The 22,613-nt window shown below is 43.3% G+C and overlaps 1 protein-coding gene across 3 annotated transcripts; it reads right to left on the reverse strand.

Moving 5' to 3' along the window:
- Positions 1–1,547: 1,547 nt before the first annotated feature.
- On the reverse strand, positions 1,548–18,982 carry LOC123019066 (glutathione S-transferase 3-like). Of its 3 annotated transcripts, none has more exons than XM_044421519.1 (7): positions 18,934–18,982; positions 13,970–14,076; positions 11,820–11,871; positions 7,037–7,169; positions 6,081–6,222; positions 4,130–4,261; positions 1,548–2,473 (listed from the first exon to the last, which is right to left on the reverse strand). In XM_044421519.1, the coding sequence occupies exons 2-7, from the start codon at positions 14,054–14,056 to the stop codon at positions 2,330–2,332; spliced, it is 690 nt and encodes a 229-aa protein (XP_044277454.1). In that variant the 5' UTR covers positions 14,057–14,076; positions 18,934–18,982; the 3' UTR covers positions 1,548–2,329. The 3 variants fall into 3 exon arrangements, with proteins under 3 accessions (XP_044277454.1, XP_044277455.1, XP_044277456.1); XM_044421520.1 differs by lacking the exon at positions 18,934–18,982 and adding an exon at positions 16,632–16,785; XM_044421521.1 differs by lacking the exons at positions 11,820–11,871; positions 13,970–14,076; positions 18,934–18,982 and adding an exon at positions 17,543–17,572.
- Between the last annotated feature and the right edge of the window lie 3,631 nt (positions 18,983–22,613).

The following is a 22,613-nucleotide window of genomic DNA, read 5'->3' on the forward strand; positions in this document are numbered from 1 at the left end:
TGGCAGACAGTAGTCATGTGTTCAAGTCCTTAATTCCAAGTCTCCAGTCAAGTCACAAGTCTTTACTTTCAAGTCCAAGTTGAGTCTCAAGTCATTACAAGAGATTTTCCAGTCAAATCTCAAGTATTAAGAGCCAACTTTAACAGAAAACGGGGAGATGCTGATGGGGTGTGTGCGTAAGAGTTGTAACCCTCCCGATGTTCCCATCTGCACTTTTCTCAGTGATGCACTGAAGTCCTTTACTTCATGATTTATTTAAACAAGTTGTGTTGCTATTCAAATTTATCAAGATTGCCATTTAGACATGATTGGCCCCCAACATGGCACTGTTACTCTCCCTGGAAGTGCATGGGAATAGAGCAGAGTTGGCGGGAAGAAGTGCTGTTGCACTTTCTGCTAAGTAGAGCAAAGGACACCAAAAATGCTGAAGCCAATTCAGTATCATTTCCCCATCTGTTCTATAGGCATGCTAATGCTGATCTAGTTCCCCTTTAGCGTTTGCCCTTGTCACCAGCCCCTCAGCTGCTAGAAGGCCATTTGTGAGGAGAAAAATAAAGCGGCTGTACAAACGACCCTTGAGGGCTACTTCAAGAAAGCGACTCCAGTGATATTCCCCCACCTCCAGCAGCACAATCAAACTTGGCTCTCCAGCACCAGCTCCATCTCCATCATCATCAGTTAATGTTAGGCTTAATGTCACCTCATGGATTGGGAAATTGTTGACAGAAACAGGATTTCAAGCTTTAAAACAACAGCAACAGAGGAGCAGAGAAAAGTCAGCTGGGCACCTCTGCTTCCGCCCTTCCCAGAACCTCTTTTGCCATGGTTCTGCTTCATCTTTGAGATTGTACGTGTGCCCCAAAATACACTGGCTTAGATATGCTTGAGCAGCAGTGCAGAACAAAAAGCTGTATCTCTAGGTAACCTCTACCTCTACAAAACGCTGTGGGTATTTCTAGGGAATGACACAGCCACAGATGACATGTTGCCAAATGCATCACATAGTTCCCTAGAGATATTCCTGGCTTTTCATCAGAGATATTTATATAGGGTTTATGGCAGTCTGCACATTTGTACAACCCCCTCCCCCTGTCCCCACTCCCTTGTTTGTCCCTGGTGCCAAAAAATGACTCAGTTGTAAAAATATTAGCAATCTTGGGGCAAGTCAAGTCATTCACTCATTGTTCCCAAGTCAACCCTGAGAGGAGTTGCTGATTTGACTTGAGTGAGTCACTTGACTTGAACCCTCAACACTGGCAAATAGCATTTGCTGTCCCCACTGTTTCAAATGTAAGTACACAAGTGTAAAATTTGCTAGATCCATAAGATTTTTTGAGTTACAAAGCCTGGAACAGTATTTTTTGCTGAAATAGCAAGGGAACAAATCAAATAGAACTGTGTATTGCATTAAGAGATGAATATTGTGAAACACAATGCAAGCAATTGTAAAGCCAGCAGGTAGTTGAGCTAGGACAGCCACTTAAAATTAAGGATCCTACTTAAATCCAGATAATACACACACTAGACAAATGGAGGTAAGCCATGTATTTCTGTGGAAGAATAAGACTGGTTTATTAGGAACAGGTTTGCCAGCCTGCAGAAGCAATAAGACAGCACATGAATAGTAGTACTAAGTATTCGAACTTCCCCAATCAAACTTAAATTCAGTGTGATACAAGAATATGAACATCCCAGGAGAGAGATAAAATACAAAGCCTTACAGCCTACTCCTATGCATATTTGATTTCACAGAAATTTGCCAACAAATATCATTCTAAGGCTTTCCTACAATTTGTATTCCCTTTACCCGAGGTTATATTTAAAAGCTTTTACAACCTTGCCAAACTTTGCTGAGTTACAAGTACCAGCAAGGAAAGATCTGCAGCAGAATCCCTTTCAAAAGCACACAATTTTTTCGCCAGTTGTACAGAAAGCCCTTCCATTGGCAGAACATACTGCTGGGAAGAAAAGTCTTATCCAAGTATCTCATTTGAACAAGTTCCTTTATCTGAGTAGCTGAAGTAAAAAAATACTCCTTCACTCAGTACAAAAGGATACTCTCTATGACTCTTTTGTGAAATGTAGGAAGCTCAATCAACACCCCTGATTAGAATCAAGCCCTTGGATATTGTGTACCCCACTGCTACAAACTACCACTAGCATCTAACCCTAAGCCTGCTTTAGCAGCCCATTTAACCATTAATTATCACAGAATGCTCTCATCGCTAATGTATCGGAATGGATTTCATAAGGGCCTCTCACAACCATCATTAGCCACTGGGACTTGTAATTCTGAAGAGGTCAACAGAACGACGTATCGGCAGCCATCCTAACTCGCTTTCACATCATGATACATCTGGAGAACTCTTCGCACAGTCTCCACATATTTATCATCCGGTACAGGTTTCCTCTGGCTTCCTGGTTCCAGAAACTTCTTGATTGTGGGTATGTTACTGATCCTCGCTTTAAAAGCCTAAAAGCGGTAGGAAAAAGGAAGAGTACAGAAAGTGTAGTGTAGAATGGAAAACTGGAACTACAACGCAAGTTGCACTCACCTGACTTAACGCACTTCCCAGGGACTGCTCTTGCTGTCGAAGTGTATGACATTACATGCTAGCCACTGAGCACCACAGCCCTCTCTTCTACAGCTGTATCAGTTATTCAAGACAAGTATTTAAAATGCACTACTTTGCATGTTTACTCTGGTTGGAAGAAAGAAAGTGGCTCCACAGGCAGCACAGTATCAACACATCTTCTGCCCATACAATGACCGCAAGCAGGCTTTTGCACCCCACCCCTCTTTCAAAGAAGGTCAGGGAGAAACAATGCCCTTTACTGCCTCTCTGTCTTAAAGGCAGATTAGCAGAGGCCAAACATGCAGCCAGCTCACCAATGGTCAGGGTTTCCAGCCCATCATGAGTTTGCTTGGTCATCTCCACTTAAGAAAACCTGGCAAGATTTACTGTGTGCAGAAGGCCTTAACAAGTGATAAGGCTTCCCCAAACTGGTCTACAAATTGGTCATCTGTATTAGCAAGCCATGGCAGGAGACAGAGTGAAGAAAGTGTCCTTGAGCTATCGAGTCTCATGATTAGAAATGTCTTTCATAGTTTAAATTCAAAATTCTCTATTTTTATTTTTAATGTTGATATATTCTGAAAGATTTAAATATCTGCAATTCTGAAGCAACTTCACAGTTGCCTTGGTCTATTTTAGAAAGCTTTTCTTAGGGAGAATCCTTCATCTCTCTGGACTGTTGTGTGGGGGGGGGGACATGGGGGGAGAATGGGGTTTGCAGTTTATTTCATGGGTTAAAACTGCACACAAGCGCGACAGTCAGATGCTTAACCATGTTTAATCGTGAGTGGTCATAAGGAGTGTGTTACTGATATAAGGGCTGGGTTTTTGCTTTGTTAGTGGTAGCACAACACCAGCTGCAAGACTGAGCCCAGCCACGGGATATCTGCTTCTTTACCCACTTAAGGAGGGGGAAGCATCCACATAGGAACCACGTGGTAACTTGCTCATCTGCATCCATGCATTCTATCTGATAGCGACCATTAAGAACATTAGAGTGAAGTTGTTCTTATTTGGATTCCACTGTTATCCCGTTTCTTTTGTTTTTATATTTTTGTTAAAACAGGGTATAGAGAGCAGCTCCAGTTTGTGAAAGAGCTTGTTTGCCATACCTAAAAAAGCAAATTGGCCATTTCACTCCAATCACACCAATTCAATTCAACATTGCTCCCATAAAAGCCAACTCCTCATTAGCTGTAACTGGGTAGGTACACTCCAGAGAAGGGAAGTCATCAAGAACAAAAGGACTTCTCCAACTATCATCAATTCAATAGTTAGGGGTAAGGCTTAGAAGCACATTGCTGGTACAACTCTATTCCCAATTACCTATGAAAATGTCCCACTGATGTGGCTTACTTTCAGGTCCAAGATAGGATTGTGCTGATTGTGATAGATTATACTGGAAGTTTAGTTGGCTAGACTTCTTAACTATAACACTCGGTTTTCTAGAATACATTTCTACAGAAACCCATTTGTGGGTTCCATCTCTGAAACAGATGGAAAAGAAGCCTGCAAAATGGAAGAAAACTGGTTATCATGTACATTTTTCACACCTGCAATTGAGGGAATTCAGTCAGAACAGTGGAGGACTTTTCTTCCACCATTAAAATAGATTCGAGCAGGAATACATCAGCCATACTGAACTGGTTGCCAACAAGGAAATCTTGTCCATGATCCTTCAGCACCTGCAACATACTAGTATTAGTTAAACTGTGAGGAAAAGCCACTAAGTTCTGAACTTTGTCTTCAGAAAAGAAATTTCAGATCTCTGGATCAGAAAGCTGCTCTGGGTTGAGTCATGGCCCAATATAGAGTCCTACTGAAGAAAAGGACAAGGTCACTTGCTTAGCTTGTGAAGCAGTAAGTGTTGAGAAAGCGGATTCATTACCAAATCTTACAGACCAGTCATCGCTGAAGACAGCACACAGAACAAGAAAGCAGTGATAAAGAAAAAGCCAAGATAATTTCCATTTATGTTAGCCCTTGTCTCTCCTTCTAGCAGAGATTGGTCAGAATGAGACAGCAGCCTTCACATGGTATAATGGAACATTGCACTTCAAACTGAAGGTGTTGGATCACAAGTGACTGAATAAAGCAGATCGAATACAGAAAGTGAAGTGCTTGACCAACTTTAACGAATCATAAACAGATAGTCTCTTGGCTAAGTAGTCAGAAGTATAGAACAGCTGAGCAAATCAGGCAGACTTAAAAGAGACTGAGACTAGTACTACTAGAGAACATAGGAAACATATTAGTGCTTTTATGTGCACACTAAAGAAAGATTAAGAGTTGACTTATTAGAGTTCACTGGTCTGCTGAAGTCAGCAACCTCTTGGGTCCCCTCTTTGCACCTAAAGCTCTCTAATGTAGCCAGAACAGTCAATTAGCTGTGCACCCTAAATATGACACTTTATTGTGCTTACTGCTGTTCATTTATAGATAAATGGACTCTTGGCTTGCACTCTCCTCATTGGTATGATACTCTACTGTCAGTATTCAAGAAAAATATATATATATATACACACATCCTAGCCCAGGCTCTGTTGTGCTTCCTTTTGAAAGTTCTGCACATATGGAAAATTCAGAAACACGGTCTCCTATCTGTAATCAGAAGTCATTTCATTCTGCTGAGCATCTAGGTTAGGTCTTAGTTTTGCTACAAACAAGGAGCTTCTGTACACAGAAACCCAACTCAAACCCAATGATATGATAGGTAATATGGAACGCTATGGGTGAGGAGGCGGCAAACAGGAAACTCAAAATGGAATGTAAAGTCCTTAGAAGGTGGGTAGAGTTCATGAGATCACCGAACAATACATGGCAGGATCTGGAGCCCCACCTTGGCAGAAAGAGCTGCAAGGTGAGCAAGAGATTTGCGGCATGAGTGGAGTGCCACAGACCCCTCCCTTCCAGAAGCACCACCTGGAATGCTTCATTACTTACTGGGCAGGAGTTTGGTGAAAAACAGCTGCCAAGTCAGAAGAGAACAGAAGGGAAGAAGCTTCAGGTAGAAGAAATTGAAGGCAACTTTCCAAGGGATACACTCATCTGCCACCTGTCCCTTTCAAAGCCAATCTCCCTTTAAAATATGGTAGAAACAGCAGTTCCAAGAAACAGGCTGTAAGTTAAAAATTCCAGAAATGGCTTGCTTCAGCACATATCCATTATCCATCCATAAGCTGAAATAACCTACATTAAAAGATCATTTCAGTTCTGCCTTTTCCCTACCAAGATGTGATTCATTTCATTGTCCTTCTACCAGCTCAAAGTCCCCTTGTGCTTGAGCTCAGTCCTTTAAGAAAAACCTAGAGGATCATTTCAGGAACGTTTGAGACATGTACACACAGAAGCAAGCACTGGCTGAACACAAGCACGCATCTTTCAAAACATATTTCTCTCCCATGTATTTTTAAAACACAAGCACACTTAAAAAATTTAACTTGTGCAGCAGACTGTATCATGAATCCTTTTCACTGTCCAAAAGGATAGCTCACCGACACATACCTTTTCATAGGCAGGAAAGTATCTTTTCGTTGCTTTCTCAATTATTACGGCAAGTTGTGTCTCCTTATCCTCAGGTGACAAGAAAGGGAAGAGCAAAATAAACCCATTTAGGTCCATTGTTCCTTCCACGTACATGTCAATTCTAAGGAGACATATTTGCACACATACATTAGGTCTAATTCATGACATCCTTCATTAGTCAATGTGAGCAAACAAGAGTGGAAGCTTGTCGCTTTTCTGCTTGGAGTGGTAAAGATCAGGAGACCGTTCGGTGCTCCATGTGGCAGCACCTGCATCCCTGGCGGTTTTGCAGGTGGCCGGTGCTGCAAGCTGCTGCAGAGGGTCAGAGACAAAATGCTGATGTCGGGGGAATGCCTGAATCCAGTCTCTGACTGCAGGGGAAGCCCTGAGGCTATCTCCAAACTGCAGGAGTTCCCACTGCTATCTCTGATCACAAAATCCAGAAAAGCTTGGGCTGGATTAAACCGGAGGTGGAAGGCTGCCCTATTGACTCTGGAACCTTCCTCTACACCTGTGCGAGAAACACACACTCATTTCAGGCCGTCAGACCTATCTCCATGTGGCTCAGGGTTGGCAGAAGGTAACTCTAGATCCACTGGCAGATCTCTGGGTGATCTGCAGTAGTTTCCCAAAGAGTTCTGAGTTTCATTTCAGCTGTACTGCTGAAAAGAAGTTATGGGTAACCAGGAATGGGAAAACGGCAAGTCCCATCCAGTTCTTGTACTTGATCAATTCCTTGCCTCAGAATTGGTTAACTCTAAGAGTATGCCTGGTGCCCCAGGTTCCACTTAGTGGATCTCAAGGTTTTAGAAAAAGTGATGCGATCCCACATGCCTACCCCAGGAGTAGGACATCCCCTAGGCCACAAGAAACTGGGGCAGGCGTGACAGACAGGACCCTAACTTTAGACTAGCTAGATGTATCTGTTACAGTACAGTGCTCTCTCCTTCAGGTCCTTCCCGTAGAGGTTGTGTTTTGCTGCAATGTAGTGGAGAATGGCTCGGGTCTGCACCATCTTCATCTCATCTATTTCTACCATAGGCACTTGCTGAAAGAGCAGGAATCCATCTTTTGGAAAAATAAAAATGGAGCACAAGTAAAAAAAATTTGTTTAGAAATTAATTTAAGCTGATATAATCTGATACGATCTTATCAGAGTTCAAGAGGAAATGGTTCATTACAAGAGTGAGGAGTATATAATTCTATAAGTACATGCACAAAGAAAACAAAATGCACTTTTAATTTAGACAAGCAAGGGATTTTGGCATGTTTACAACCACCTAGCAATTGTTTGCAGGTGAGCTAAATAATGTCATTCGGTTAACTACAGTGGCTTTAAGAAACTTGACAAGTTAGCATTGTCCCGATGGTTATAGAAAAGGCATGTCCTTGGGTTTTCAACTGTTGAAGTGCTGTGTTCCCACTTGTCCAAATCACAGAAGAGATAGACCAGTAAGAGGATTTCACACTCTATTAAACTCAGATCCAATCAGTCATTTTCTGATTATCATACATCAAACTGGTGTTTGTCATCCAAACCCCGTAAATGCAAGTTATGACTTGATCTTTGTTTGAAAAATGAACAGGTACTGCTATTCAGTGAACTTGAACTAGCATCCAGTGTATAGCACTAACTATACATCTTTCAAAGGGTGACACAAAATGTGGGTGTTCTGTCATGATTCCAAACCATAGTATATGTTTGACGCTGACATATATGCATATAGTCTAAGGATGCCCCGGCCACCTGAGATCTACATCAAACAGTGATAAATGGTTCTCCAGCCCTAAGACAAACTACACAATGGTTGCTGATCATCCTCAAATATAACATAACCAAGAAGTCTCATGGTTATTATATCCTGTCTTTGGCTTAAGTAGATACCAGAATAGTCGGTCAACCATTACTAGCTGTCATGGTTGTGTGATCACTGACCAGCTACACTTTTCTTCACTTATTGTAACGCACAAACAGGGAACATAAGAATAATCAGGTGGATCCTCTTTTTTTGCCAAGAGCAAACAAAATATTTATCACTGCAAGGCTTCAACCTCAAATAACACCCACCATCAACCAGAAATAATAGCTGAACTCTAAGTAATGATGACAAACAGTTCTATTTCTTGACTTCATCCTCAGTAGGTGAGGCTGTGGACATGCTAAACTGCTGTCTGGTTGGGACAGCCGACTGGATGAGTGATGACAAACAGAAACTCAATCAAGTCAAGGCTGAGATGCTGTTGGAGGGTGATTCCTTTGACCAGATGGGAGGTGTTCAACCTGTTCTAGATGGGGTTGCACTCTCTCTGAAGGTGCAGGTTTGTCGCTCGGGGGTGCTCCTTGAGCTTTGTTACTTAAGGTAGCTCAGAATGCCTTCTACCAGCTTTGGTTTGTGGCCCAGCTACACCCCTATCTGGGCAGGCAGAGCCTGGCTGAAAGTTTACACTCCAGCAATCTCTAAACTGGATTACTGCAATGCACTCTACATGGTGCTGCCCTTGAAGACTGCTCAGAAGCTGCATTCTGCACCAGCCAATTAATTTGTGGGACCTGCTGATCCAAACATGCAAGAGTGGTTCTGGCCGACTTGCACTGGCTGCCTGTATGCTTCTGGTCCCAATTCAAGGTGCTGTTGTAACTTCTAAAGCCTTACATGGCTTAGGACTGCAATACCTGTTGGAGCGCCTCTCCCAGCTACGATATACTTGGACATTATGCTCACACTGCCCAGCCTTCTTCTGAGTGCTGACTCTGAGGGAAGTGTGCAGAGTGGCAACAAGGGAGAGGGCTTCCTCTCTGGCTGCCCCCACCCATCTGTGGAACAGCCTCCCCACAACAGGAGGTTCAGTCCTGATGGCACCGACTCTGTCTTCCTTCCAGCACCAGGTTAAGAAGCCTTTAAAGACTTGCTTGGTCACCCACGGGCGAATTACCCATTACAGATTACCCATCCCTGGTGTTTCTTGCAGAGTTTCTCTTTCTTACTGTCTTTTTTAGCTGTCTTTTTTAGCTATTTTTATTATTCTTATTGCATTTTTATTGTCTGCTTGTATGGATTCTGTAAACACAGAGAACTTCAGCTGTTGGTGGTATAGAGATGAAATACAGAAGAAAATAGAACATGGCATGTTCTTAACACAGATAATTTTTGTCTATTTCAAGTAGATATAGAGTAAAACCCTTATTTGTGCATTCACAATAGAAAATCATTGTTTAAAAACATGCCACGTGTACTACAGAACTTTGCAGCATATTGGGAAAGTAATTTAAAGGAGCTTAAGAGATAAAATTGAAATCAAGACAGGAAAGGAACCTGTCAGGCACCAAGAGAAGTATCCATGAGCATATGTGAGCTCAGAGGCACCATGCTGGGGACCCCAGAACCTGGCCTGCACGGCAGAGGCCAAGGTGTCCCCTGCACCGGGCAGCGGATGGATCCTGAGCACTAGCTGTGTTCAAAATTGCTTCCTTCTTTTTACTCTGTCAAATCCTTACGGTGTGGCAGCTCAGTTGTACACAGAAGGGCTCACATTTGATCCTGGCATCTCCAGGCAAGACAGAAAAATCTTCCATCTGAAACCCTGCAGAGCAGCTCCCAATCAGCGTAGGAAACGCTCAGCAAGAGGGACCAGTGATCTTTTCTGCATGAGGCTAGTATTCTGTTGTGTCACTGACTTCTGTTGTGTCAGTAAATTCTGTTTCTCACTGTTTTCAGGCACTCTTAGTCAACCTCAAAACACTCCCAGTTTCACATCTGTTTTTTGAGAGCACTTTGGTGGGCTGAGGTTAGAGTGGAGGAAATCTACTATTTTCTGGCATTGTGAAACAAAATGCACACTCCACTAGCAGAAATACTGCATTATACTCACACATTACTGTATTATAAACATAGAAACAGAGCAAGTCAGAAGGGGCCTCCCAGGCCATCTAGTCTGACCCCCAGCTCCAGCCGGCTCCGCTCATGACATGCCCACCTTAAACAAGTACAATGCATTATAACACCACGCTACCTAGCAGAAAGAAGAGAAGCTGTATGGCTTTATGTAATGCTTTAACCTTAATTCTGCAATGAAACCAGAAGCAGGAACAGCAGGATTTTTAAAGAGCCTCGTCTAGAAAAGCTCTCAGGATAGGGCAGTTTCCTAAGAGCAAGGCCTAGCAGTTGCACTGCTTCTATGCAAGGAGGAACCACAGCAATGGAAGAGCTGGCCACATCTGCACAGATGTTGATTTACGGCCCATCATTTTGTTCTGCATTGTCAAACTCATCTTCTCCACTCACACTTCTTTCCTTGTGCTCTTCTGAGTTAGGAAGCCTGTGGGCAGGGCTTGTGTCTCACATTTAGCAATGTCCCTTGCCTGACAGACAGCACAACACATTTCCTAAATGGGAAAGTCCAGTTCATCCCAACAAAACTACAAGTTTCTAGTACAGCTTTGGAGCGATCTGGGCTTCAGCCAGAGTCCCCTCTTAGGAGGGCCTTGGGCAAATACCTAAGCAAAAGGGATTGCTTATTTTCTTAGCAATTTATTTCATTCCAAGAACTATTTAACAGAACAAATCAAGGCCTTTCTGTTAATAGTTTTGCATACTGAGAAACTGGAGAATCAAGACATTTGGAATGAGTGCTGACTGAAAAGCAGGCATGGCTTGAAGGTAGCATGTGAACCATTCCCCTTCAGCCAGCCAACCAGCCATCTCCAAAATTAAGCTTGTGTACAGCACTGCACATGATCCACGGGGAAGCGTTTGACAGTCAAAAGCTCAACCCTGGGTAGCACAAGAGGACGGCAATGACCGGCTGGCCCTGGGAGCAGACACTCGGAACAAGTTAATTCATTGGCACAGGAGGATGTGTCAATTGGGCCCAGCACACAAAAGGAAGCAATCAAGAGCCAATCCAACCACACAAGCAAATGTGCTGCAAGTTGAGAACGCGGGGGAAAACAGTTGTGCAACAGAATCAGCACATGTCAGCTCAAAATTCAACCACTCCCATGCCCAGTTGGCCCCTTTTCAGCAATTCTCAAAGGAGAGATAAACAAAGGCCAAACTGCAAGCCAGATGTACAGCGAAGCAAAGATACCACCATGGATCTGCACTGGCTGCTCAGTAGGTTGGGCTCCCTGCCTTAGTCTGCAATGGTTGGACCCTAAGGCTGCCACTGGAATTCTGCTGACGGGGTGCTACCACTGACAGAAGGGCGAGGGGGGGTCAGTATCTATCATTCTCTCTTCAGCCTCCTGTGTTTTCAAAAGGTGGGGAGACCCTCTGGAGGAGCACGTGAAGTGGCGCTGTGGGGTGCCTCCCCTGAAGGCCAGTCCCATCTCATTCATGGGAAGGGGCCACACCGGAGCCAAACCATGTGTCTTTTTACTACTTCATGGTGTTCATGGAGATGTGCTACACTGGACTGCTCCAGCTTTGGTGCCTTCCAGATGTTTTCTCTCCCAACTCCCAGCATTCCTGACCAGTTGCCCTGCTGGCTGGGGCTGATGGGAGCTGAAGATCAGAACACCTGGAGGGCATCAGGACTGGGAAAGCTATACCAGACTGAAGTATGAAGTGATCAGCTCTTTACACGTGTATCTCTGCTTCACATCAAAGAGTGTAATTCTCCATTGTTCCAGGGCCCTGCCTTCACTTTGCACCCGCCAAAACAGCCATTCCATTCAATTTGTCTGGCCAAAAATCTGCCATTTAATCACAGCCTTACCTTGAAGCAGCTTCTCAAATTGCTCTCTTGTCTCCAAAACTTCTTCTTCAAACTACAAGACAGAAAATTGCACAAGGCATTGCTCCAGCATTCTAGAAACCAAATCATAACTGAATGTGATCCAGGAATAGGCACCCAGGAGGCCGCAAATATTTCCACATGCAACTGAACCATTCTTATCAAGGTTTGTGCGTTTCCAGTAGTGAGTCTGATTTCTACATCTAGTGAAATGCTAGGAAAGATTGGCTGCTTGCTTCACTTCTGATGAGATCTTTTATACTGCATTTTGATACTGAGTGACTTTTTAACTGAACATACAAAACAAGCATAGGAGGAGAACAAGAAACAAAACAAACAGTATTACAGCATAGTCATTCAAGATTCTTGACATCTAGTTTCTTCCCCTTTCCAGCAACAAAATATTTTTGAGATACTGGTTTTGGATTAGCAAACTGAAAGCCAAATCCATACACAGGGTCAGAGTTGATAACAAAATATGCCTGCCTCAAGGCAAAAGAAATCAAACATTATATTCGTTTAGTGCATCTAACATGGTGCCACTTTGTTTTTTTAAATGCTATCTTGCCATTCTGACCCAACAGGTCCACTCAAGGCAGCTTGCAATAAAGAGATCAAATTAAGACACAATTAAAGTTTCACACAGCACCTTCCAAATCCCCAACGCTTTAGTACACTTCATAAGCATTCAGTAAAATTCTGATCAATCATTTTAATACTTCTATGCTCTTACGGGTGAATGCGTAAATTTAAAAGTGCACTTGTAAAACATTTCCAGTTGAGTGATCAGCATCAAACACATGAGGTAGTACAGATGGATTCAAACTCCCATATAGATTCAGAAAAACAGTGCTGCAAAAGTAATTTAAATATAGTGTCACCTTAGCTTACTCTCACGCTGTATGATGGCTTGGGTAAAATATTCCTTACAATAACTGCACAGAGGTGGAGGGAAGTGTCCATGGCCAGCTGAAGATCTACAGGCTTTGTCCAAGCTCAGGACAACTGTATGGGCTCTGCCAAGGCCTCTGACATATTTCCCATTGTTATGATACATTAAAACATTGGCCAGTGGCTGAACTTAAATAGAAAAGTTTTTCAGGTTATGAGAAAAACAGATAATTCTGTCCGAACACTACCGTTTACTTTTTTTGACATATATTTAACTACACTTATTCTTGCCAAAGACAAAGTACAGGATTCCATTTTATCTTCAAAACAATCCTGTAGGTTAGGTTAGGCTGAGAGATACTGGCTGCCCATGATCACCCTTCAAAATTCATGTCTGGGCATGGACTTCAGCCCACTTACCTATGGCCCTAGTCCAATAATCTCACCACCATGCTGAACAGGCTTCTAATATGTTAATGTACATGCAGGTGATGTTAAGACTGAGTGCATATATTCTGTAACTGCAACCCTCCATACTACATAAATGCTACCTAGGTAGCACTAACCACTCCCTACGGAGAGGCCGTGCAGTGCAACGCATCCGGCCTTTAGATCACCATGTTGAGAGCTCAGAAACTGGCCATCTCTATTGGGAAGCAACACGACAGAACTGAAATTTTAACTTGGAGCCCATCCACCCTGCTCTACCATGTAGTTGGACAGTTCATTCAGATTCCTCCATACGGAGGAGAAGCAAGTAAGAGTCAAGTCTGCCAATCTGATAATAAATAATGTTATCAGACTAGCTAAGCCACAGCAGTCGTTTGAGATATCGCTGACTTCAGGAACAGTTTGTATGGGCTGGAAGAGAACAGAAGCTTCTAGGAGCTACCAGTGGTGTGGGGAAGTAAAAATGCATCACTACTCCGGAAATCTGTTCATCAGCATTAGATTTGGGAAACAGGGCCAAGCTATGAAATAAACTGTAGGCTACAAATATAGATGGGAGACTAATGCTAATTCAAGATGCCCCCTCCAAATCAGTAATTATTGGATTAGATGGATAATTTGTATTCATTTGGTGAGTAGACATGTATTCCACCTTCAGAATAGTCTTATCTGTGAATACATTTGCATTTACTCATGCCAATTGCAACACGACAGAACTGAAAAAATATGCAAAGAAACTTAATATTCTATTGAAAAACATGCATGCAGGTTTGTTTTTTTTAAATACAGACCTCCACGCCAGCTGCTGCTAGCAGCCATCGTATTGACTCCATTTTGCCTCTTCCATCAAAGTAATACAGCTTGGGCTTTCCAGCCATAATTTCAGTTTCTTGATTTCCTAAATGCAAAAAATAAAAAATAAAAACCACAGAAGTGTTTGTGTTCCCTGCAAAAATGAAATTCAACTTTGTTAACTAATATATATAGGTAGGGTCATTTATAACACAATCCTATGCAATGTTTATATCTGAATCTCAATATATTCAATGGGGCACATGCTTTGGATTGATTTCCACATATCCTTTTGATTTTATTTCCCCAGAAAAAGACAATGTAGAGCAGAACACATTATCATCTGGCAATCGAAGGATAAGCCTCAGTTACAACATACAGCTATCATATAGGCTATTTTACACCCAATCGCATTCAGAAAAAACTACCAAGATTGCATCATTGCCCTTCAACTGATGGGGCTAGCGAGGGGACACCTACTGCTGTGGTTATGGTGAGACTCCTCTCAAGACCTTCAAACCCAGGCAGTGTCATATGGGAGAATATGGTCTCTGAAGTACCCAGATTCCAAGCTGTACAGGGCTTGATGGGCTGTAATCTCTGGTGTGAGCTGTGCCCAGAAACAGACAAATCATCCAGTGAAGCTATAATCGAATGTACCCAAGCTGCGCCTGACTGTGGCCACACTGGACATCTCTAGGAAGAGAAGCCACTGGTGTACTGGCTTCTGCTGTGCAAAAGCCCACCTAGCCAGCAGTGAAGCCCAGGCAACCAGGCTCAGGGCTGAATCCAGCTGTCCTGCCAAATGGAGTTTACATCAGGGAAATGACGTGGATGGCTTCTAGACATGCTATCTCTGAGCTGATCAGGATGCCACCACCATAATCAATAACAGTCAAAACAACACCACTTGGTGGGAAAGATATAGCCCACAATTTGAGGAGATTCAGGGGAAATGGCCTCTGAAAAGTTGTTCTTCTCATCTGGATAAAACCATGCAGTTGGGTTTCATCAGCATATCCATAGTAATGGGCAGTAGTCATGTGTATATTGTTAAACAGTGTGACAAGCAGGACAGAAGCGTGCAGAAAGCTCAGGGTGTTGAACAGGTATGCCCCAGCATTTCAGAATTTTACTTTCTGAATTTGCCCCTCTAAGAAGGGCCAGATCTGCCACAGGGCAATGCCACTAAGACCCCATCCAACACAGAGCAAAAGAGAAGGGGGATGTTCAAAGATTGAAGTTGCCTATTTTTGCCTCTAAGAAGTCTGGCTTTGCAGCTAAGTTGGGCTATTTGCTCGGTTAAGAATTCTGGGAGGTCTCTGCTTCTTGACTTAAAAAATAATTGCCATCTCTGTATTAGGGAATTAGGTTAATTTATTATGATATTTACTGAAAGAAACCTTGATCGTGGTTTATTCTTGGCTTAAGCCACGGCTTATTGAAACAAACTCAATTGCAGTTTGGCCCAATTTGGACAGAACGACAAACTGATAATATAAATGAGGAACTGAATGCTCCAATCTCCTCAAAGCAGGCTATGCTAGTATAACACAGAGCAGTGAGAAGTCTCCACACCGAAGGCTTATCCCCCTAACATGCATCTAAACTGGGGCTCTGAGGGCGCTCCCAGATTAGGATGTATTACACTATAGACCTGCCTAATTCAGAGCAGTTTACAGGAGGCTCAGTCATAATCATCTTTCACTCATAACCCTCCCACGTTTTTCCTTCCAGTTCTTCCATCTTTTTTCTTATCATGAACAGTGTGTTAAGGAAGAAAACTAAATAAGTGGGCAATGACTTCCAATGACATAGCACTAAGACTTATTTACTTAAAACATTTAAGTAATATGCTGTCCAATTGTTCTACAGCACTAGCCTTCTGCATCTGGAACCATTTCAAGTCAGATCATTCCTTTAGCTTAGCTAAACTATCTCAGGATTATCTACTCCCTAAAGTGACTTTCTAAAGATTCAAGGCAGGGAGCTTTTGCAGCCATGCCTTTAACTGAGGGGCAAAGGTACTGAACCATCTCTATGCAAGACACAGCCTCAACAACCACACCTTGGCCCATTTATTTAAGCATTCAGGGTGCTTATTCAATCCAACCCAAGGGTACAATTTCAACCTCCTTGTGAGCTGCCTCTTCGGCAATCAGTGCAATGGGTGTGGCATAGAAATGTTATAAATAAACAAACAAACCTATGACCCCACAAAGTTGCTGCCACTAAATCTGAATCACCAGCCACAGCCACAAGATCTATGGCTTTTAGACCCTAAAACATTAACCCTTAAGTTGTGTTGCACTGAAAATAAAGCATTTATCTTCTCATTCCTAAACATTCCTTTCTGTAACTTTAAGTCCTATAGGTTTCAAGAATGCTTAGCAATTTGTCCAAGCTGAACTAACACTCTTAGAAAAACAAACACAGTCAATTCATGAGTTTCTCTAGTATGCAGCTGAAGGAATTCCAAGAGAAATTATGTGTCTACATATAAACATAGTTTCCTATGCAGGAGGAAAGTAACTTGATAAGCAGGAGGAAAGTAACTTCAGAAGAACTGCAAAGAGACTTGAATCATTGGAACGAACAATCAAATATCAGGACATACATGAAAATTAGGAAAAAATGACCCAGACATCAGATTTCAATCACCTAATTTCAAGGAAACTAGACAAAGGTTAACCAAAATTGCATATGCAGTTGTTTCCTGTTTTAAACTGTTGTGCTTGGATAGGAAGAATAGAAAGGGAAATTAAGCTCTCACTTAGAAATGAAATGGTAATTCATGAAATTCTGTAACAAAAAGGAAGAAACCATCAATATTTGCTGAAAGAGCAGGGTGGCAAGAGGAAATGTGTACAGTTTTCATGTTGCACTTTAACCAGTGGGTCATGTCTTGTTTTTGTTCTTAATGGAGAGTTCAGGAACATTAAGAAGTCAAGCTCAACACATTTGTTTCAAGGAAAGGAATCTGATTATATGTTCTCTCTCCCTCACCCCAATAGGTGGGAAAATGGGAGAGGTGATCCTTAGCAGTAAAGAACACAACAGAAGGTCTCTTCTGGATCATATTTTTCCATTCCATCTGCTTAGAGAATCTTTGGACTAGTACAGCAGAATATAGGTTGAATAAATGCATAAATAAATAAACATGAAACTTATTGGGGAAAGAGACATAGAACCACAGACTGCAACCCTCCACAACAGGGTGGCAATAAATCACTGCAAGGTGCTTGCAAGGGACCAGGTGTTGCTTTCAGGCTTTGCTCATGGGCTTCCACCCACTGTCAGAGCAGGGTGCTGGACCACATGGATGTGGAATGATCCACCAGGGTTCTTCTGACATGGGGTCCAAATCCAAGCTCCTGCAATACGGACTGTGATTTAGGAACACATTTTCAGTATCATGGCTTGAGACAGATCCAGGATTTTTTTTTTCAACTATCGTTACTAATTCTATTGGTTTTGGAATAAATACCAGTGGAAAAGAAGTTACCTTGCCTCCATACCTTTATCTTCTTGCCTTCTGGGGGAAACAGATAAGGCAAATAAATGATCTCCACTCATCCTTAAACTCATAGCTCAGATCAGGCTTGTGCCAGTTTTTGGTTTTTAAACAGTAGTCTAAAGGTAGCACAGAACAGACTGAGTATAACTAATGGCAACAAAGCTGGCTGAATTTCTGTTGAAGGAGGCGTAAGGTCCTGGCACAGCCTGCTCTCAAGTGCTGGCTGACCTTGTGGGATTTTAAGAATCAAGGACACAGATCAGCAGCCTGGCTACAGAAAAGCCACATGGGTGGGCTGCCGGGTCAACCCAGCCACAAGAAAAAACTTGCTTTATTAATATGACTTGTTATTTTTTTTGGAGAAGTATGAACGAAAAAAGAAAGCATAATAAGTTAGTATCTTTGAATACATCAAGTTCATTAGATATAAGACCCTGAAATTTGTTGAATACAACAGAACACTTTAAGATAGAGCAAAGATAGAACATTAGTCTCAGGGTAAACTAATAAAGTGTTTTAAAATCAGGCAGCAATTTATCTGTTTTTGAATCTGTATAAAAGCCACCCATTAGGATCAGGCTCTCTGGGTGACTATTCGAATAAAAATGTCAATCTTAACATTAAATAATATTGATACAATATTACAATAAATGAACAAGATAATTAGTGCACGTGTGAGACAACCAGGGCATTTTGTAACCAAGTTTGTTCTCCAGTGCTTGGAATAATCGATCACTTGATTTGTTCCAGAGTCATTTCACAGCATACAACATTTACTGCTCTTACAACAGCATCGCACACCTCAACAGCATTAAAACGGGAAGGACAAGCTACATTCAGACATTCTCGTTTTTTCAAATGACACGCTAACTATTCCACTGCTGTAACGGTGAATGCTGTAGCCAGAATTATTGGCGGAAGGAACGGAACAAGAGCTGGGCAGAAAATTCCACCAAGAAAACCGCTCTTCCAAAACTGCGCCCACACATACCCATCCCAAGAGCTACGTAAAAGCTGCCGAGCGCACCCGATGGATTTTAGCGTGCGCGACAAGCAAGCCCGAGGAAGCCTGCGGCGCTGCGACCCTCGCCAGCTGCACTGGGAGCGCAAGAACGGCCTGCTGAAAAGGCGCAGCGTCTCGCTCAGCGACCACCATTCCGCCTCGCCCAGGAAGATCCTCCGTCCAAGTCTGCGAGTCATCACAGCAAGCAGAGGAGGCGAGGCGAGGCGAGCATCAGCAAACTCTAGAGTAGCTTTACTACCTCAAGGCAATAGCGACCTGAAGGTTACAAAGCACGACTGGCTGAGCTAACGCTACAAGGAGAGCAGTCCCGCACGGCGCCGTTCCCGCTGCCTCATCTGCTACCCCCAGGAGATTAACAGCGGGACAAAACGGGCGCTTCGGGTTGCTCGGGGTGCGCATCGCCCCTCCACCGACGAACCCACCTTCGCCGGCGCCACAGAACAACCCTCCGCACGCTGCACCCAGGCAACGCCTCCTCCCTCTTTTTATGCACAGCCAAGAGGGCGTGGACTAGACGAGGGGACCAGCCAGTATTCGGGCGTGAGATTTGCATGTCGCTCAAAGCCTCCTGGGAACACGCTCGGCACTTCCAGAAAGCGAATTTTCTCTTCCACTTTTATCTGTTCGGTTCTCTTTTTCTGATTTTTCGATTTGGCTTGACTTTATATTTGCACAACTAGACACACTAACTTGGTCACAATAACTTTAATTCTGGAACATATCGAGAGGTTTATATAGTAAGCTCGGAGAAGAGTATAGTGGATGTGAGGGCGATCTGGCTGCGACATCTGTCACCCCATTGATCGCCAGGGTTGATTCGGCTGATCTGGCTGGCTAGGCGGGTGTCCCCTTCCTCCCTCACCGCTCCATGTGCGTCCCTCCCGAAGCTGCGCGCTCGGTGGAAGAGGACGACCATCCCAGATAGAAGGAGTGTACCGTTCTTCGGTCAAGGGTATACGATAGCTGCGCTCCCCTGCTAGAACCTCCAAACAAGCTCTCAAGGTCCATTTGTAGGAGAACGTAGGGTAGTCAAGCTTCCAAGACTCCAGACACATCCAAGTGAGGCGCTGCACGTGGCAGTTTGCCATTCTTTTCACTACGAAAAGGCCTTTCTTTCCATGCCTCGCTAGAAACAACCGAGGTTGTTTTCAGAAGTTGTTTCGCTATGCAGCAAAATCCTGCACCGCAAGCTGCAGCGGGCTGGCTGGCTTCTTTTCCTTGCTGTTTTATCTTTCTTTTTGTTTTAAAAGAGGGGGAATCTCAGCGAACGGGGAGGGATGAAATGATAGACCTGGATAGAGTGAAGAGCAGATGTATGTTTATCAAAAGTGGTGGGGGTGGTGCTGATGAATTGGGAGGGCGGGGAGGGGGGGCTGGGGAAGAAATAAGCATTCTGTGCAGCGATCCATCTTTCTAGGAAAGCTCGTATGCAGACAACATCCCAAGGAATTCAAGGGATTTCGTTACTGCTCCTTAGACTTCAGGACTTTTGACTTTTCTTTATTTTCTCACCAATGGATTTTTAACAACTCTGCCTACAGAATTGTGCGTTCCTCTTGTGCGCCTGAGCTATAAACGAGCGGAAACAAGCGGGACAGGCACGTGTAAAGCGAGCAAATCATCGTCAGAAACAAGCAAGACAGACGCATTCAGACATTCATTGTCTGCATCCTGCAATAGTAAAGGCTACTTGCCTTTCATTAAGGACTCCATCTAGCTGACCATGCTGTAGAGTCTGCTTCATTTTGGATCTTGGAACTTCTGTTATTCAATCTGGTAATGCATTTTATATATTTTTTTACACTAAAATTTTATTTGCATGAACTTTGCAAATACCAAGCCAATTATTGTACTGTGAATGCAATCTTTCTTCAGAGGTCAAGAACCTGGTAATTTATTCAAAGGGATGTGAGAGGAGTGTAGGTCAAAGAAAATGGAGTTTGCTGCAAAGGCCCTCTACTTGTATGCATAACCATGGAGATTTTAAAACCCTGCATTCAGATTCAGCTCTGCTGCTCCATCGCACACACCCCGGTGGAGAGATGCGAAGGGAACTCATGCGCTTACAAGAGTGGCCTTTCAGCCCCCTGTTTGGATTGCGTATCTGCATGGAATGTGTGTGTCAGGAGGGTGTTACATATGTTTGTTCTGGTGGGAAGAGGGGACTCAGTTAATGCCACGCCTAGTAGGGTGTTTCCAGAGAAAGCAATCCTAGTGCTGCCAATCAAAACACATTGTGCAACTGTGTGCAACTTCCTCCTTAATGCGTTTGAGAAAAAGATTTTGAAAATACTGGGAAGCCACTGCAGGGTTATGAATAGACGATGCTGATGCCTGAACACCGGCCCCCCACCCCCAAGAATCAGGGAAGGTAATAGTCCGTAAAAACCTTATCAGAAGCACTCTTGGAGCAACTTCAATCAAACCATTCATACCCAACTTTGACTGGGAACATAATTTTGTGCCAAACACTATTAGCCTTTCCAACAAGCTGGGAACTATCCTATCACTTACATCTTATAGCCATAATACTTCTCTGTCAGCCTGCATCCCACCATGTTTAACCCCACATTTCCTGCATTACCTTCCTCCCACTGCTTTCCTACCTTCTGAGGTATACACCACCCTTCATCAGCCAATAGACTTCTTAAGCAGAGAGCTTGGCATTGCTCCTATATATTTGCCATTTTCCGATTTTTCCCATAGATCAAGGACAGGGAGCTGAGGCGCAACAGGTTTTAGTTTAAACCCTTGTTTCAAGCATAATTTGATCACTTATTTGAACACACGTGATTTGCTCATATGCTAACTAGCAAGATAGAGACAAGAGGTACCTGCAACAAAATGTCTCAGTGTGGATTGATCCTGTTTCCTGTTTTCCCACCTCCTTTCCTCTGTGTTCTTGACTCATTCAGCATCAATAAACAGTCTTTTAATACTACACAGAACCTACCTGAAAATAGCATCTTACAATCTAGTCCAGTGGTTTTCAACCTTTCCACAGTTGGAAACCTGCTGAAACAGGAAAACCACCTCAGGGACCACTGAGACAGAAACAAAAAGCAGTATTCTTTGTATACAGTATTTTTTGTATTAGTTTCCAGGCACAATACTAAAAAGAAGGAAAGGAAAGGAAAGGAAAGGAAAGGGTCCAAAACAACCTGAAACTGAGCAACAAAAATGTCAACAAAAGACAAAACACTAAAATTGACTCACCGTGGCTCCTAGCCGTCTCCCACTGAGCCATCTCTCCCCTTCCTGGCGCTCCCAGTGGCACTGCCACACACCCCGCAAACACAATGCCCACTGAGGAAGAGGTGGTGGAACACAGCCAGGCCCTGTGCTGTCTGCGGTGAGCGGGCTGTGGTCCTTCCATGGACTGGTGGGAAATATCCCACAGACTGGTGGTGGTCCACAGTCCAGTGGGCTAGACCACTGATCTAGCCCACATTGAAGCAGTTGGCTAAAAATTTTGTGGAAAATTTGGCCAAAGATTTTACAGAAATCAAGATAAGGTACATCCACCATGTGCCCTCAGCCCATTAAATTTTGATCTAGAACTGGGTTTGACTCCTCAGACCTAACAATGCTTAGTGGGTCATTTGAGCTGAGACTACTTACTAGGCAGCAGAAAAGCCCATGTTGTTTCTTAGGTATCAATAGATACGGCCTTGCATTATTGACAGTAAGTTAGTTATGTCTACTCCAACGCTTAAACTTATCATTACATACAGCCATAAGTTACATTGCCTGAGACTTGCAAGGAAAATTAACTCCCCTTGCTCCAATGAATCTCCCTACTGGAAAACTATGGGGGAAAGATTCTCCCATAGCTTTAAGTTTGTTGAGGAAGTGATAAAAAATGTCTTCTAGCTGCTCGCTTTCATTAATTTATTGATAAATCATCCGAGTTACTCCTTACACTATATAGGAAGAATCCTCAACTTGGCACCCTCTGTACATGTTGCGCTAGAACCCCAGTATCATTGAAAGGCAGGGTCCATGGCTCACTGGGGATGGGAGGGGGGGTGCCATAGAAGATGCTAGGAGTCATTCCAGAAAAAGTCTCCTAATGCTTCCAAAACATAGTGTGCAGCTCCTG

This window comes from Varanus komodoensis, unplaced genomic scaffold, assembly GCF_004798865.1.
Source record: "Varanus komodoensis strain SLA01 unplaced genomic scaffold, ASM479886v1 scaffold12, whole genome shotgun sequence".
NCBI lineage: Eukaryota > Metazoa > Chordata > Lepidosauria > Squamata > Varanidae > Varanus > Varanus komodoensis.